General features: G+C 45.9%; 1 protein-coding gene across 1 annotated transcript in view; it reads left to right on the top strand.

The window, feature by feature from the left end:
• Positions 1 to 5215: 5215 nt before the first annotated feature.
• Positions 5216 to 17822, top strand: part of WWC2 (WW and C2 domain containing 2) — a 105650-nt gene continuing 93043 nt past the window's right edge. The window contains exons 1-3 of the mRNA XM_077762726.1: positions 5216 to 5380; positions 6388 to 6646; positions 17245 to 17448. Of these exons, the coding sequence (XP_077618852.1) occupies positions 5216 to 5380; positions 6388 to 6646; positions 17245 to 17448 (628 nt within the window). The remainder of the gene's footprint in view (positions 5381 to 6387; positions 6647 to 17244; positions 17449 to 17822) is intronic.

The raw sequence follows: 17822 nt of genomic DNA on the forward strand, positions 1-17822 counted from the left end.
GTAAATGGCGCTGCTGTGAACATGCCTGTGTACATGTAATTACTCGGGTACCTGTTTTCAGTTCTTTTCGGCATGTCCTCAGGAGTGGAAATGCGGGGTCATACAGTAATTCTGTGTTTTGCTTTTTGAGGAACTACCAAACTGTTTTCTGCACAGGCTGCACCCCACCTACGATGTACAGAGCCCCCCTTTCTCCACCTCCGTGTGCCAACACTTTCCATGTCGGGGGTGTTGTCCCTGTTTTACTTATCGCCATCCTGCTGGGGATGAACTGGTGCCTCATCATGTTTTTTACTTTCCTGATGACCACTGATGTTGCGTACTTGTTACTATTTTGTATGTAGGCGAGACAATGAAAGAAAAAGAAAAGCTTGCTTTGGAAGAGCTTATTTTAAAATTATTTAAATGTCCTTTGAGAGGAAAAAATCCTTACTTACAATTAAATGAAGTAGCTCTAATCTGAGAATTATTAAGCCATTAATTCCATAGTTTTCATAATATAGGTATTTCTGAAGCACAGGCTTTTGCCTCCAGTTTCAGATTTTTATAAAACATTTTTAAAACTTTATTTTGAGGGGCGCCCGGGTGGCTCAGTCGGTTAAGCGTCTGACTTGGGCTCAGGTCATGAGCTCACGGTTTGTGAGTTTGAGCCCCGCGTCCGGGTCTGTGCTGACAGCTAGCTCAGAGCCTGGAGTCTGTTTCAGATTCTGTGTCTCCTCCCTCTCTCTCTGACCCTCCCCTGCTCACGCTGTCTGTCTTTCTCTCAGAAATAAATAAAAACATTTTTAAAAAATTAAAAATAAATAAAATTTATTTTGAGAGACAGAGAGAAAGAGTGCACAAGTGGGGGAGGGACAGGGTGGGGTGAAGGAGGGAGGGACAGAGGGAGGGAGAGAGAGAGAGAGAGAGAGAGAGAGAGAGAGAGAATCCCAAGCAGGTTCCACGCCGTCAGTGTAGAGCCTGGTGCGGGGCTTGAACTCATGAGCCATGAGATCATGACCTGAGCTGAGACCAAGAGTCAGAGGCTTAACTGACTGAACCATCCAGGTGCCCCCGCCTCCGTTTCATTGTTACACTGAGTTTGTTTTCGTTTCTCCATCACCTGGAGGGGGGAGGTTAGGGGGTATGACCTGTGATTTAACTGGTGCTTCTCAAAGTATGATCCACGGACCACAGCATCAGCATCACGTGGGGACTTGTCAGAAATGCAGATTTCCAGACCCCACCTCCCATCTGCTGAGGCATAAACTCCGAGGGTGGGCCCAGCAATCTGTTTTAATAAGGCTTCGCAACGAGTCGGGCGCACATGTAGGTTTGAGAGCCGCTGCTCTCGATCAGTATTTGCAGGCTGAGCTTACATTAAAGAGCTCTTGTGGGGAATAGAAGCCATGGTTTGACCTTAGGGCACCACCTTTTTTTAGTTAAAATAGGCAGACAGTATAAACAATTAATTATGTGTTTTAAAGAATGTGTGTGGTACGTGGTAAACAGTGAATGTTTTCTAATTTTAGTGTAATTACTACACGTAAAAGTTGACTTCTTTTCACATAGAATATTCTAAGCTTTGACATTTTTGCAGTTAATGTAGTTGAGTCCCCAAACCAATGGCAGAAGCAGTATGCTTTTTCAAAGGTGAATTACCCACAAATACTGCCTTTCAGTAGTATATTGATGAAGCAGCTATAGAAGAGGTTAGGTCTAAGGGAGGTACTGATAGGGCCTCTTAAAGTCCTCCACAGATTTAAGATCTCTCGGTTGGAATGAATATGTGATTAGGAAGTGAATGTTAAAGAGGAGCCAGAAGATTTGAGGAAAGGCTCTTCTGGGGTAGAGGGATTGGGTATATTTGTAGGCTGCCGGGAGAGAAAATTTAACTCTTGAGAGGGGAGATCCGTACTTGATGATCATTGATGGAATGTGATCGCAGAGCAGGGAGAGTCAGGTGGATTGTGGACTGAGGACAGGCAGGCTTTGAGTAGGGAAGGGATTATGAGTGCGGTGAAGGGAACCGGGCATTTGGGTTCCAGGAGAGCAAGTTTGGGAAACAAGACTGTTGTGCCTATCACACGGAAGAGGGATTACACTAGTTCTCTCTGGCACCAGGGGATAAAACTTGCACACACGGGTAAGCGTTACAGGAAGACCAGGCCCCTCAGGACTCTGTGGGACCCAGGCAGGTGCAGAGAGTGCATGAACTCAGTCTGAAGAAATGGACCGATCAGGCTGCCCAGTTACGCACCTTCCCAGCTTGAGAAATCATGGAGCCCCAGTTTCCTCCTTGACCCGGTGTTCTCTGTGGCTCCCCCATCTAATATGACTCGTTTTGAAGAATCTTAGTGACTTTCCACAAAGACACAGAGTTAACCTTGTTACCCTCCTCTGACTTGGTTTGTACAATTTCTCTTAAGAATCATTTGCTTGGGACACCTGGGTGGCTCAGTCAGTTGAGCACCCAACTCTTGACTGCAGCTCAGGTTATGATCTGACGATATGTGGGTTCAAGCCCCGTGTTGGGCTCCGTGCTGTGGCATGGACCCTGCTTGGGAGTCTCCCTCTCCCTCCTTCTCTCTCTGCCCCTCCCTCGCTTCTCTCTCTCAACATAAATAAATACATTTTTTAAAAAGTTGTTTGCTTTTTGCTGCCCCTGTTCACTCTTTCCTATTATTCCCCCTCTTTCTGTCCCTTTGCTACTTCCTCTGACTAGCATAGTGATAGAAACCGAGCAGCCTAATCAACATCATTAGAGATTAAAATTAGAAAAACTCCTGGTATTTTGCCCTTCTTTTGAATCCAAATCGTGAACCTCATCCTTACTTCTTCCCTGTTGTCGGTAGCGTTAGTGTGGACAGATTCTGTAGTCATCCCAGACCGCTCGCTCGCGGTAGGAACTCTGCTTTGAGTTAGCTCAACAATGGCAGCCCCAGATGCTATGAAGTAAAAATAACTGTGAAGACCTCTATTATCATTCAGGCTAAACTATACATGCGGGGGACTTGGATTGTGGCAAGAGTTCTGTTAACCTGAGAATGGCTTTCTCTGTCCAGTGCCTTTTCTTCTAGTGCGATGAGTACAAACTCCGTTCTTCTGGACACAGTACACAGCACCACGTGATTGTCAAGAGTAAATATTTAGTCTGTGTGGCTGGCGTCTCATGTCACAGGACAGGTATCCATGATTGACAATAAATACTAAATGACGGATCATGTACAGGGATAATATAATGCCCACAATGAGGGGAAATACCCGTGTGAAGTTCAAATTTTGTATGTGAAAGTTGGCACTGTGCCACCGTAAATTGCCATTTTCTTCACATTAGTCACGGTGCACAAGAAGGCTGTTTTTAAAGCAAAGAGTAATCTCTGGAATTTAGCATAAAGACTCTTGTTAGTTTCAGGCTTTTTGCATGATGTTGCTCCTTTGTGAGGAATCAACAACAACAACAAAAAACCTCCCATTGATTTTTACTTCCTCCACATCAGAGGAAGATTGAATGTTGCAGAGATTCCTTGTGCAAAACAAGAGGAAGAAATTTAGAAACTAATCAACACTTCTGCTTACTGTGTTTGTTCTAAGTTACATTATTTATGATTTTGGAATGCGTCTGTTAACTTCTTTTTGTTTTGTGTTAACTTCTCAGTGTCTCAGAGTAATATGTTCACATTATCAGGATAACAGCATCATTGAGTGCTTAATTTTGTTTGGTATCTGTGAATGTTATTCTGTTTATATTTTGTAATTTGGATAAGAATTACATACTAAAATTTTGAAATTTATAAATATGTATTTAATGGTTTTACTTACTGATAGAGTTTGGGGAAAAGATAGATGTTTATCCAGGTGCAGAAAATAAAGCATCTAATTGATTTTTGAAGTAGCAACACTGCAAAGAAACTTTTATGTTAAAATTCCCAAGAATGGAAACGTCTGAATTTTTAACTGAGTTCATAATTACATGTATACTTATAGATTTAATTCTAGTCTTAGAACAGTGACAGTTAATAAAATGCTTATTATCTATTGAACAATCAGTAGGAAAAACTGGATTATTTCCAAGTGTAGTCAAATTACCATGACTTGTAATCATAACACATGTTCTGAAGCTTTTGTGACTTTTCATTCTTCAAGTGATAAATATATTCATATCCCCCTCATGCTTAAACATGTTGATTTGGTACCAGGATAAAACTTGTGTAATGCCACTCTTTTGCCATTTAAAGTTATATTTCTATGTCTTTTTCATTTTTTTAGGATGTGTCTGTGTGCTTTAGACGGCATTGATAAGAGGGGTTAGGGAAAGAGAACAGAATAATATCCAAGGTAACTTGGCAAAGGGGCTTTATCTAATAATCCACTTGGTCAGGGTAGACAGAGTTCCATCTTACAATGTATGAGACAGAGCCACTTCCTATGGTATGGAGATTTTTGGATATAGTACCTAATTCCTTGGTCAGTTTTCCATGGCAGCTTATGATCTGAGATGGAATTTAAGCACAACTCCAAGAGCACAGCTTTTGGACTCAGATTGTGTTTGGACCGACTCCAGGTTTGCTGAGTAAATACGGCGAGTTGCCTGAGGCTCCCTTCACTCATCGACTATATATTGAAGCTCCCCATTTGTTGAGCATTACGCTACTTAGTCCTCATTTAAACTTCATAATCCACCCACCTTTAAAAGAAGACTGGGAAACGGGTTTTCAAGATTAATAACCTGCCGTAGGTTGTACAACAGGTAAGTGGCAGAAGAGGAATTGAACCCAGGTCTCTGATGCCAGATTTCAAGCTCTTACCTTCTGAGCCAGTGGTTCCCAGGTTTTCCATAATTACCTGGAAGAGTTGATGAGGCGTGCGTTGCTGGGCCCGAGAGTTTCTGATTCTCTGGGCCTCCGCCAGGACCCATGAATTTGTCATTTCTGACCGGTGCCCACGTGCTGATGCTGCTGGTCGTGAGAGCTATACTTTGAGAACCATGGTGGGACTCCGTCCCTCTGAAGAACAGATGAGAGGGTTCTTGCGTCGTGCTGTTATCGATAATCTCTAACGTTTGGTGACTGTTTGACATGTCCTAGACGCTGTTCTCAGTTCGTTCCTTTTTCATCTCACCTGAATCTTAGGAGGCAGTTCAACTGCAGGGAGAGGTTAAGGGGTGCGTGATCACCGCTTGAAAAAGAAGGAACTGGGATAGGTGGAGGCTCCCGGTAAGGTGGCCTCATAGTGAATGAGTGGCACAGCTGGTCGCTCTCATTATGACTTCTGTCAAAAAACAGTGTCCCTGGAGCTAGGTCCAGGGCAGATTTCCTGCTGTGGGAACATTGAGAGAAAAGGAGGCGCTCTCTTCTTTTCATCCATTGGTGTTGTATGTCCTTGGAGGAGGCTACCGGAGGTGAGGCCTGGGAAGAAAGGGCCTCCCTCCTTTTCATATTGTTCTGCCAGAGTTCTGGAGGGTGTGGCTGACATAGTTCCTTATTCTGATGAATGATGAGATTCGGGAAATGAGCTAATTCCAGTTGAGCTCTGACATTGTTGATATTCACGAGCGTGGATAAGTGGGACTCTAGGCGGTTTTGTGTGTAGGAATTGTGTTGGTGGTGCCCAACCCATGATCAGGTTTGAAACCTGTACTCTGCTTAAGAAACTGCAGTTTCCTCATTCATTTTAAAGCTTGAAGAGAACGTGTAAGGCAGTTTCAAAAGGTGACATCACATCGATACATAAATACCTTGTGCATTTGCTTTCATTAAAACTTGTGTTGAGTGACGGTTATGTAGAAGATACTTACAAAAATAAACTTGTCCCTCCTATCAAGAAGAACTCATAGCAGACCACACAACCAAGGAAGTATTCAGTTAATGTATGTAAGAGCATCTAACTCTGAAGTTAGTGTAGCCTGGTGCGTATCTCGTCTGGAGTTACTGCTGTCATGATTCCCATGATGCCAATGTTTGAATCCTGGGACAAAATCCTCTTTGTAATGAGATAGCCATTTAGCGGTACAGCTGGAGCCTCGGGCCCACACAGGTGTCCTTCCTGTCAGCTTGGACTGCTCGCTGATTTAAAATGGCCTTATTGGAGGGCATTTGGGTGGCTCCGTCTATTCAGTGTCCAACTCTTCATTTTGGCTCAGGTCATGATCTCATGGTCGCCCTGGGCATGGAGCCTGTGTAAGGTTTGCTCTCTCCCTCCCCCTCTGCCCTCCCCTGCTCGCTTGCGGTGCACATATGCACACGCTCTCTTTTTCTCAAAATAAAATAAAAGAACATGTCCTTATTTATTTATTGTATGGATTTATCCTCCAGTCTTAAGCTGTGAACTTTGAAAAGGATGTTATGACTTACTGCTACTTTTTTGGATGTTCATCTCTGTATTTTACCCTTGTTTTTTTCCTTTAAGATTTCAGACACAGCAGTGCAAGTTCTAGACATGATCAAGAACAGGAAAACGCAGCCTAGACACGTCTTCACCTGTGGTGAGGGTCTGAATGTTGACAAACGTGGTTTGACGGAGAGAATCACCTGTGCATTTATTCTGGTTTGTTGTAGGTTAACGAAGCCCTTGTCGTTTGCCGATTGTGTTGGGGATGAACTTCCGTGGGGCTGGGAAGCAGGGTTTGACCCACAGATTGGTGTCTACTACATCGATCACGTCAACAGTAAGTTTTCCACTTTGGTAAAAGCAACCATAGCCGAAAAGTGATCCCCCCACAAATCTAGAATCATGCGAAAGCATCAGCATGCTTCAAAGTGAATTTCTTTATTGCAAACCCCACTTTGTCAGCGACTAATATTAATGTAAATGCCTGTTTTGGAATCTGGGACATGAATAGAATTGGGCTTATGGGGTCGGAGACAGAGAAGTGAATCTGTCTGTCCGTGCATGTGTCTGCCGGACAGGAGGTGAGTTTCGAGAGGTCTGCAGAGGCCCTGAGCTGTTGGCCTCCTCGGCCCATGACTGCCGCCCCTTGGGTTGTGTTTCTTCCTTTTCTTGTCCTTGCCGCAGACAGAGTTGGATACACGTACAGCCCAGCACGAACAACATTTTAAGACACATACTCGGAGTATTTATGTGTCCGTGTGTGTGTTTATGTTTGGCTCTCCGTCCACCCCTTTAAAAAATTTATTCAGATGAACACGTGATGTACCCACTGATGCTCATTTTGCTTATTTCACTTAAAAACTAATCCTTTTATTTTTATGGATTTTGAGTAATACATAATGGTTTATACTCTGTTATCTTATTTCTCGTAGGTCTGTTACACTAAAGATTAATATAATATAGTACTCTTTTTAAAAATATCTTTAGGAATAATATCTTTAGGAACTTATATAGAAAAGTATCTGGAGTGCCTGGGTGGCTCAGTCATCAAGTGTCCAACTCTAGATTTCGGCTCAGGTCATGATCTCTCGGTTCCTGAGTTTGAGCCCCGCATCAGTCTCTGCGCTGATAGCGTGGAGCCTGCTTGGGATTCTCTCTCCTCCCCACCCGCCTTCCCCCCACTCCCTCTCAAAAATAGAAATAAAAACTTAAGAAAAGTATCTTATTCGATTCTTGATTACCTCCCCTATATAAGTGTGCGATGAAGTTTTTGAGAGGCACAAAAAGCCCATATTAATAACAGTTATCTCTTAGAAGCCTATGTATGCTAAATAAAATACGCTTATGGCACTTCTGTCAGATTTGAGAAAACATCCTGGCGCAGATTTCCTGTCAGGATCTTCCTCTGTCTGTGCAAATACTTCCCAGGGTAACCGGGAAGGGTTCCAGAACCGATGGAACTGCTCTGCTCATGCCTGATGCGTGCAGAGGCTGAAGGTGGGGGTGTGTGCCCAGCTGGGGGAGAAGGCCCTGTCCCCCCCAGTTCCGGAGATCTGGTGGGAGGCTCCAGTGCAAGGGTGGTTGGGATACAGTTCACACCACGAGGAGGGGCTGTGCTGAGAGACCACCGAGACCACCGAGAACGGCTGCCTGTAGCCTGGGGGCTGCCGAGCAGCCAGGGGAGAGGGCGGGTGGGAGGTGCGGTGCGGTGATTGTTACCCCGCGCTGGGCCTGCAGGCAGCTCGGAGTCACCGCGTCCTGTTGCGGAAGAGGTCTGAGGGCTGGAAAAGGGTCTTGACCCTCACAGGTGGATGGGATGGAGGGATTGAGAGGAGCGGGACACGGGAGAGTGAAGTCAGGCTTTCAGTGAACACAGGCAGCGGGTGATCTGGTGCACACAGTTTGGGAACCAGCTTTCACGCACACGTTAGTTCAACATAACTGCAAGTGATCGTTTCTGTAGGTTTTACCGCTGTTTCTTTTCTTTGTAATTAGAAAAAATGTGACGTTTGTGTAGAGAGATATTTCCCTGAAAGTTTCTACAAATTCCATGAAGAAATCATAATTTTGGGTTTTAAAGTTAGCTTTCATTTTTGTATTTTTTAGTAAACCTTTCTTTTTTAAAAATGTTTATTTATTTTGAGAGAGAGAGAGAGAGAAAGGGAGGGAGGGAGGGAGGGAGAGAGAGAATCCCAGGCAGGCTACACGCTCAGCACAGAGCCTGATGTGGGGCTTAATCTCACAACCGTGAGATCATCACCTGAGCTGAAATTAGGAGTCAGACGCTTAACTGACTTGAACCACCCAGCTACCCCAAACCTTTCTTCATTGTATTATTTTATGTGGGTTTTATTGCCTATCAGTGATTGGTATCTAATTATTTTAATGTTTTTTTAAGACTTTATTTTTTTAAGTCATCTCCACACCCAACGTGAGGCTCAAACTCACAACCTGAGATCAAGAGTGGCACGCTCCACCAAACGAGCCAGCCAGTCGCCCCCAAATATTTTAATATTATGATGGAAGCAACTACTTTTGGTAAAATTCAGACAAATAAACAGCTGTCTCTCCCCGCCCTGCTCACTGATACTCAGAACCGTCTTTCAGCCCAAACCCCTCGCCAGCTGTGGTCCCCGTTCCCCCCTTCTCTGTGAAGCTTACTGAAAGCCACAGCCTGCGTGAACGGTACTTCGGCCGTCGTTCTCCATCGTGTCACACAAACCGCCCTAGCTGAGCTCACCTGAGACCCCACACACGGTCCGATCCAGACAACACTGCGGTCTCGTCTTCCTTCATCAGACAGAGTCCCTTGTCACTGTGGGTTATTTTCCTCTTGCTCTTTACTCCTTTGGATTTCATAATACCTTCTATTGGAATTTATCATTATTATTTTTTTTTAACATACCGGGCTGCTCTTGCCCCGTTTCCCTTGTCTGTCTCTCGTCCCCTGTCCGTGGTCTGAGGGTCTCTGTGCTTGTCTTCCGTGTGCAGCCTGCAGGCCCCCTCGGGGGAGGCCCTCAGTTACTCCCTGAGGTGACGGCTGTCAGGTTTGTCTCTTCAGGCTTGGCCAGGGTTCCAGATGTATGCATTTGATTCCTTGCTCCTCGGCCCTTTCCCATGTGTCCCCACAGGCCTCCGCTTGCACCTTCGACTCTACACCGCCTGCCCTCATTGAAGGACACTGCCCCTGTGCTGTGAGCTTCTTTGCAAGTGTTGCCTCGAGCCTGGAGCACTCTCTGCCCAGCCGCTCGGCTCTCCCTTTAGGCCACATCCTTCTGGGGCCCCTCTGCCCAGGCCTCACTGCCTCCCACAGGCCTCGTCTGGCACCCAGCCCTCCACCGCGCAGGGCTCCGCCCCCACTCTGAGCCGGTGCCCTGGCCAGGTATTTCTGTAGTGCCAGGTACTTAGGGCTCTTCAAAGAGCATGTGTCAAACTGCATTTAACTTATTTATTTGTTTGTTTTCCTCACTAAATTGTGAGTATCTTGTGGACAGCGAGTGCATCTTCATTTCTTTATCCTTGGGGTGCCTAGTATAATGGTACACACTTAAATGCTGGAAGGATGGAAGAGCTCTCTTGTTTAACTCACACACTGAAAGTTTTCTATTCATTTTTGAAGAAACTAAAGTTCTTCCAAGTATGAATTATGCTTCAGAGAGCACCACTGTGCATATTCAAAAGCTTGATTATTACACTATAGGTTTTTAAGTTTACCATTTTGCTTTAGTGCAGTAATGGTATCCCTGTGGCCTGATGGACCTACTTTGTCTCAAAGTGCCCAAATTATCCACAGCAAGTATTTTCTCACTAAAAAGGATCCGCTCCATTATCTCATTAATCTTAAAGACATCCCTGTGAAGTAGTTTAGGGAACAAATGGTGTTATCTTCTCCTCACAGCTGGTCCACACATATGGTGTGTCTTGACATTATATCGTTTCAGCATTATTTTCTCTTTATTTAAAAAAAAAATGAAATAAAGATTGTGTGGCTGTTTAATACTGTTTCTGTGTGTGACACTATTAAATATCTAGAAGTAAAAGATTTGACCTAGACAATAGTATTTCAGGCCTTACGTGTTTCATGATAGAATCCACCTTTTCATGGGTCTGTGTGACGTGGGGGTTAGAGATATTGGTGGGGGGTATTGGTAACCAACAAAAAGGTCATTATGAAGTATTGTTTATGAGGTTTTGATAGTATCACTGTAAGCAGAAATAAATAACTTTTTGGTAGCCTTAGAGTTGTACGTAGGTGTTTTTGTCTTTTGGTAATGGAGGTCTCATTTGCCTAAAAGAAAATACACAGCTTTTAAGTGTACATCTCGGTGACTTGTGGCAAGTGTATAAATCTTTTGTAACTGCCTCTCCAGTCAGGATGCAGATCACCCTAGTAAGTTCTTTCCTGTCCCTTCCAATCACCCGCCCCACACACACACACACTGCTACGAATTGTTCTGATTTCTATCAGCATGGGTTAGTCTTGCATATTCTAGAACTTCATATAAACTGAGTACATCTGATTTGGTGAACGGACTCTTTCACTCAGCATATTTGAAGGAATAGGATACTGCCGGCGCACGGTATCATGGGCGAATATTCGCAGTACCACTGACAAAGAACCCAGATCCAGGCCCCACACAGAACTCCTGGAGATCCACTCTAAGGAGCAAACAACCCAATTTAAAAAGGGCCACCCAACCTGGACACTCTCTCAAGTCTCCCCTCTGCCCCATGCCCTCCGGCTCCCGTGGAGCCTCTCGTCCGGGCATGCCAGCAGTTGTGCTGTGGCTGTGGCCTGGCCACACACCACCGGCTGCTCCTCAGGACCGCGTGTGTCTCAGGACAGAGCGGTGAGGAGCCGAGCCGGTGGGCCACGCCACCACCACCACCATCACCACCACCACCACCGATGGCTGCCACAGGATTCAGCCCATTTCCTGGGCTTCTTCCAGATGGTCATAGGCACCCCGACTCCCTTCCGGGCCTCGGGCAAGACAGAGCGGGTTTGGTCTGTTCTCCTTCGTGGTTGCTAGGGCTTGGGAAGCAGCAGAGGTGAAGGGTGTATAAAACCACAAGATAGGACTTGCTGCTGAGTGTTCCAGTTTCCTTCCACAGTCCCTGCTCGTGGTCACTGGGCCGGATCGTCCTTTGATTGTTTTCTGTCCGTTGTTGGTGTTGTTCTTGCTGTCCGGTTTTGCTGTCCTCGGTTTTTTATTGTAATCGGTAGGAGAGATGGGACAGGGTGTGTTTTACCCCGTGTCAGCGGAACCAAACTCCTCTGAATCAGTTTCGAAGCAACACATGTGTTTAAATTTGATGAAAATTCCTCAAGTGTTTGTGATATTTTATATGGAGCTGTTTCCTTTAGAAGAAGGGAAATAAATTTGGGACCCTCCTATTTCATCTCTGCCTTATTTTATCCTTTATATTTTCCTGGGAGGGTAAACTGTTAGGCGATTTTGTAAAGAAACATTTTAGATACTTAAAATATGTGAGTGAAACATATTATGGTGGTAGCGATACTTGCTTTTGATGAGAGTAACTAACAGTTGTTAGTATCACTAACATGTAATAATCTATATAGTTCACTTCCGGGATCTATTGTCTGGCACAGTGGTCCTGTCCTTCCACCCTGACGTAGGGTTGGCGTAGATGACCGTGTCTTTCCTCCGGAGCCTGTAGCTTGCCTTCCTGCATGCTGCTCCCTCTCTCTCCCCTCATTTGCCGCGTACTGAGGGTCCCTGTATCCTGTCACTCCCCGAAGATGTGACCTGACCCCCACCCCCCGGTGTGCTGTCCTTTATCCACCGGACCATTGTTCTCCGCCCTCACCGCACAAACGACTCCTCTGCCCTTGTTTCTGCCTTTGAGGGTCCTAATGGTTTGTCAGACATTTTATTCATAAGACACTGCCACCTGTTTTGCCATTGAAACTTGAAAACGAACAAGTACAAAATGGGATTCTTTTGTTTTCCCTTGGACTTTATTAGTTTTTGATACATTATAGTCCTCATGATTTCTAAATTGAAAAATGTAGAAGCATTTTGTCAGTTTACACAATTTTTATGTATAATATGATACCAAATTTGCTCCTTTAACCTCTTCTCCACTGTCATTTTTCTAATCCAGACCCTCATTACCTCTGCCTTTCCTTTCTTTCTCTCTTTTTTAAAATTTTTTAATAAAAGTAATGCGCGTGCAGAGGAGAAAAGTAGAAAATATGGGTAAATCGAAGGAAGAAAAATAGCGTCCATATTCACACAACCCAAAAAGAACAAAGTATTCTAAATCGCTTCGTGTGTATCCTGCCAGACTTCTTTGTTATTAACACAGACACACCGAGGTTTAAATATGTTTTATACCACAAGTGGGTTTATTATGCATATGGTTTTGTAAACTTTTTTCACTTAACATATTTCCCTTTATCAAAACACTTTCTGCACAATCATGCCGACTCTCTTGTCGAATTAGTGCTGAGGTCTGTAGATACAGTAGAAGCTCACATTCCTGTCAGATGCTCTTTCTCAGATACAGCTGGGATCCTTTCATGGCCTTGCTCAGAACCTTTGTTGGTACCGCATCGCTTACAAATTGTGTTTCATACATATGAACCTGGTATTCAAGAAACCACAGGCTAGTCCCTCTTGGAGTGTGGGGGAAGAGAGGAGAAAATATAGCAGCATGTGGAAAGAACCGCCACCGGGTGAGCAGAACGAAGGAGAGCGCGTCAAGGTGCCCTGTGTGGGCCATTCTGCACGGCACAGCTGTGGCTGCTGGAGGCAGTGCTTTGAGCTGATACCCGAAGAGTGACTGAGTGAACCGGGCCTGGGGAACGGGGGGCTGGGGTAAGGGTTGGGGGCTGGGAGGCGGATACCCTCCTGGAAGAAGAGAGACGAGTTAAAGCCGAAGGCCTAGAGAGGCCACAGAAAGCAGGGTGTGATGAAAGAAAGAAATTCAGAGCGGCCGAAGGCAGGTGTGTGTCTTTGTGGGGGCCTGGGGGGTGACTGGAAAAGTCAACAGGGGTCAAGGCCCGAGGGCCATAGTCTGGAACCTTTCAAAGCCCTGTTCCCTCACTGCCTGTTGCTTGGAACCTTCTTTTTCAGCCAGAGAGAACCCTGTGTCTTTAAACAGCCACGGCCCTGCGTTCTCCTGTCAGGGCTTTTATTACTTTTTACTGGACAAGCTAGGGGTGTGTGTGTGTGTGTGTGTGTGTGTGTGTGTGTGTGTGTGTTTAATTCATGTGTCGACATTTTTCTCTGCTTTGTAAGTTCCTTGGAAGGAGGGACTCATGGCTGGGCATCTTGTTTCCTCTGTAGCAGTAGGTGGTCGGCACTTGTCTGCTGAAATAACAATAGACAATAAACATCGCAGATATTTTCTAGAAAGGAAGATACGGAAAGTTACTCATGTTTGTTTCATCCATTCTTCCCGAGCATGACAGAAAGAACAGAAATAGGCATGACAGACAGAGATCCTCTTCCTTTCAAGAGTCTAATGTGACACTCTGGTAACTTCCACCATGTTCTCTGTCTCCACATCTACGTGACGTTTTACAGACATCCTGCCAATTATACTGCATTCTAACCCAGTGATTTCCCAGGGTCATCCACATTTTTATAATACACTTTTCCAGTATTTACATTTAATAAAAATTCTTCGCAGTCCATTCAGCAGATATAACCAATGGAGATGAAGCACAGTCCTGCTTTATGAAGCCTTCCTCTGAGGCGCCTTTGGGAAGCCTCTGTCATAGCTCCTGTTTGAACGGCCCAGCATTTCAGAAACATAAACACTCCCGCGGGGACTCTAGTAGCACATAGATGCCACTGAAGGCAGCCTGCTGGAGTGCTGCTGCTGATCTACCCAGACGCCTGCTCATCCTTGATTATTATTGTTATTATTATCATTGTGCTTTATCCACTTAAATGTCAGTCAGTGTTACTTTCAATGGTTTGTGGCAGTTTAGCCGCTGACAGGTGTTTTATTGAAAGTATGCCAGTTCCCCAGTATGTGGGGGAACTATGATTAGACGAAACCTCTGAAGATACTGAGAGAGAACTCAGAGTACATATCTTATTGTAACTATTACAACTTGTAAATATTTCAAGTTTTTCACTTGTACTTTGAATTTGTATTAATCCCTTTAGTTGTCTGGTTTCTTAGTTGTGTGTCTCGCGAGGACGCAACACCCCCAAACCGGTGGCTCACAATATACTTACCACCCCATGGTTCCTGTGGGTGCTGAGAGCCAGGCAAGGCTTAGCGGCGTCCTCTGACTCACGGCCTCACAGGCTGGCTGTCTGTCCTCAGGGTGTTAGCCAGGCATGCCGGGAAGATTCCGCCTCCATGCTCACTCACGTGGTCGTTGGCAGGATTCAGTTCCTTGTTGGCTGTGGGCCAGCAGCCCCACATATTACTGCCACGTGGGTCTCCCCATAGCGCAGCTTACAACATGGTGGTGGTTTGCTTCATCACAGCAGGAAAGCCAAGAAGAGCAGGGAGCNTCTGGTCTCAAGTGACATCCCCTCACTTAGTCTCTGTCGTACTCATCAGAAGCAGATTACCAAGGTTTAGCCTGTATTCGAGGAGCAAGAATAAGAGGAGGTGAGGATTTTTGCAGGTCATCCACAGTTAGGAAAACTTTTCTAAGACCATAAATTTCCATTCCTTAGTGGGTGAGTTCTGTACTTTGAGTCAGATTGCATTTATGTGTTGGAAACGAGTATAAACACTACATGCTTGGAGAGCTGGAGACCTGACTTATAATGAGTATCTTAAATCGAGAAGTGTAGGCTCTTCTTAGCTGATAGCAGCTGCCCCTTCTCCTTGTTCTCCAGATGAGGCTGCCCCACCGTGCCGATAACCTTGAGGACTGGTCATCAGGGGCTGTCCAAGGACTGGTCCCTCCTGCATCTCTTTGGACATTGACTCCAGCATATTTTTTTTCTCATAATTACATGATATATGCCTCCTTTGCGTGTTGAAATATTTACATCGTTAAGAATCAGAGTTGAAGGGACATCTGGGTGGCTCAATCGGTTAAGCATCCGACTCTTGGATTCGACTCAGGTCATAATTTCACGGTTCGTGAGTTCAAGCCCCGCGTTGGGCTCTGTGCTGGCAGTGCAGAGGCTGCTTGGGATTCTCACTCTCTCCTCTCTCTGCCCCTCTCCTGCTTACGCTCCCCCCTCTGTCTCACACACTCTCTCTCTCTCAAAATAAATAAAAAAATAAAATCTTAAAGAAAAATGAGAGTTGAAAAGACTGCTTTAGTGGAAGCTCAGCTTCTGCTACCAGTGATTGTGAAGCAAAGGTTCTAGGCCTGGGTTAGTGGTGCAGTGTGTCTGCCTCACTCCGGCCATTTTGTAAGTCACCCAGGGCCTCTCTAAGCCCTAAGGGGACCCGGGCTTCATAGCCTGAACCACTCCAGCCTAGTGTTATCCCTTATCCTCAGACACCAGGTTAGTTAGACATTTACAGAACCAGCCTGGCCCTCAGAGGTCCTTGTGGCCCACGTCACATCCTCTCGTACCGTTGTCTGGGTTTGACCGACTGCAGCCTCCAGGGCCAACCAGTGATGCTGGGTGGGGAACCGTAAGATTGAGCTTCACATGCAAAACATTTTAAACAGCACATGTCACGGAACATTTCAGCAAATCGACAAGTTAATTTTCCTGTCCTAATTGGTCAGGAACAGGTTCTCACATTCATGCAGTGGCAGACCCACATGACCCCCCTGTTTTGGCAGTGGCTGATTTACTTCAGAGAGGTGACTGCATGTCAGCACACGGAGGCTGGTGCCATCGAACGAAGTTGTACCACAGTCGTCCCACCCCACCCCCCATGCTTGCAGGCCACAGTGGGAAGCCCATGGGCCGGTCAGGAGGCAGGAGGGGCGGAGGAGAAGGCGCTGGCCAGAGCCTTCCGTGCAGTTCCTTCGGGGAGGAATGGGCAAGGCAGGAAGGGCAAGTTCGAGCAAGCTCGGGGTTGGGTAGTTTGGATAGTTTCATGGGGAAGGCAGCATGTGGCCATTGCAGAGGGGCTCATTGGAGTCCTGTGGAACTTTGAAACCCCTCTGCCCGGGCTCTACCCACAGAAACGCTAGGGGCCTGGGATGTTTCTGTAAGAGCTCCCTGGGTGATTCTAGTACCCAAACCTGCATAACCAGGAACCGGCCCTTGAGTGCTCTTCACCCAGAACCAGGGTTTGGTTTGGTTTTTTGGTTTCTGTGTTGAGTTTGTTTTTAAATTTCCAGCCTGCTGTGGAATGACTGATATTCTTGTAAAATACAATGAAAATGCATTTCTTGAAAAATAGAGAAAAAGTATAAAATGCGAGCCCCTGTAGTGTCAGAGTCATCAATATCCAGTGACTATATAAAATCCCTATGAAGATTTCACCCATGATTTCTCCACTTACTGCAGTGCACACGTGACCGAGTTCGTGGACCCGTGAGGTCTGCCAGTGGAGACTGAGTAGCGCTGAGGTAGAGAGCAGCATGGCCGGAGTGCCCCAGACTAAGTAAACGGAAGCATGCGCCATGGGAAGTAGGTTAGGCTCAGATCACAGAGGGCCTTGGAGGCTGGCATAAATAGCTTGGCGTTTATTCTGAAGGTTTTAGGGAGCCAGAGGATTCTTGAGAGGAATGGCGGGACCCCCAGCTAAGGAAGCTGACTTTGGCAACTGTGTGCATGATGGAGTCACAGTGAGGATAAACCGTTAACAACCATCTGAAAGGGAGTGGACCATGGGGAGCGACTGGGATAAATAAAACTTGTACCAGATTTCTAGAGAAGTCACTTCACAAATACTAATGCACTGCTTAGAGGATATAAGAATTAAAGCGAAATTAAGCTCGCAGCTTTTTTTTTTAAAGCTTAGCGAATCAGAAAAATCATTAAATTCTAAACAATAGCCCACCTGATGTCTTTTCAGAAACCACCCAGATTGAAGACCCACGGAAGCAGTGGAGGGGGGAGCAGGAGAAGATGCTGAAGGACTACCTCTCGGTGGCCCAGGACGCCCTCAGGACACAGAAGGAGCTGTACCACGTGAAGGAGCAAAGGCTGGCTTTGGCCCTCGATGAATATGTACGATTAAATGATGCCTATAAGGAAAAGTCAAGTTCTCACACAAGCTGTAAGTACAGGGTGGCGGTTCGGACTGTGGGAGTGGGGACCACAGTGGAGCTAGGAGAAGGCCACCTGCGTTTCGCCGGAGTTTCATAGTGAGGCCTGTGCCTTCCTCGGCAGAGTCTCCTGACGCAAGGAGAGAGGGCGAGGGCACCCCACGGGCTTCTCAGTGGCCGCCTCCCCTCCGTCCAGGCAGAACCCCTCCCTCGTGTGCGGGTGATCGCTCCCTGGCGGCTTTCACTCCTTCCCCTGCCTGGTTGCCTTTTATTTATTTATAAGTTAATGTTTACCGGTTCAGGTCAAGGCAAATAATTCGGCCCCCTTTGCTGCTCTTGTACAATATTTTAGCGGCGGGAACTAGACCTGTTGGCCGGAATGACG

The sequence above is a fragment of the Crocuta crocuta genome, unplaced genomic scaffold, assembly GCF_008692635.1.
Source record: "Crocuta crocuta isolate KB4526 unplaced genomic scaffold, BGI_CrCroc_1.0 scaffold90, whole genome shotgun sequence".
Lineage (NCBI taxonomy): Eukaryota > Metazoa > Chordata > Mammalia > Carnivora > Hyaenidae > Crocuta > Crocuta crocuta.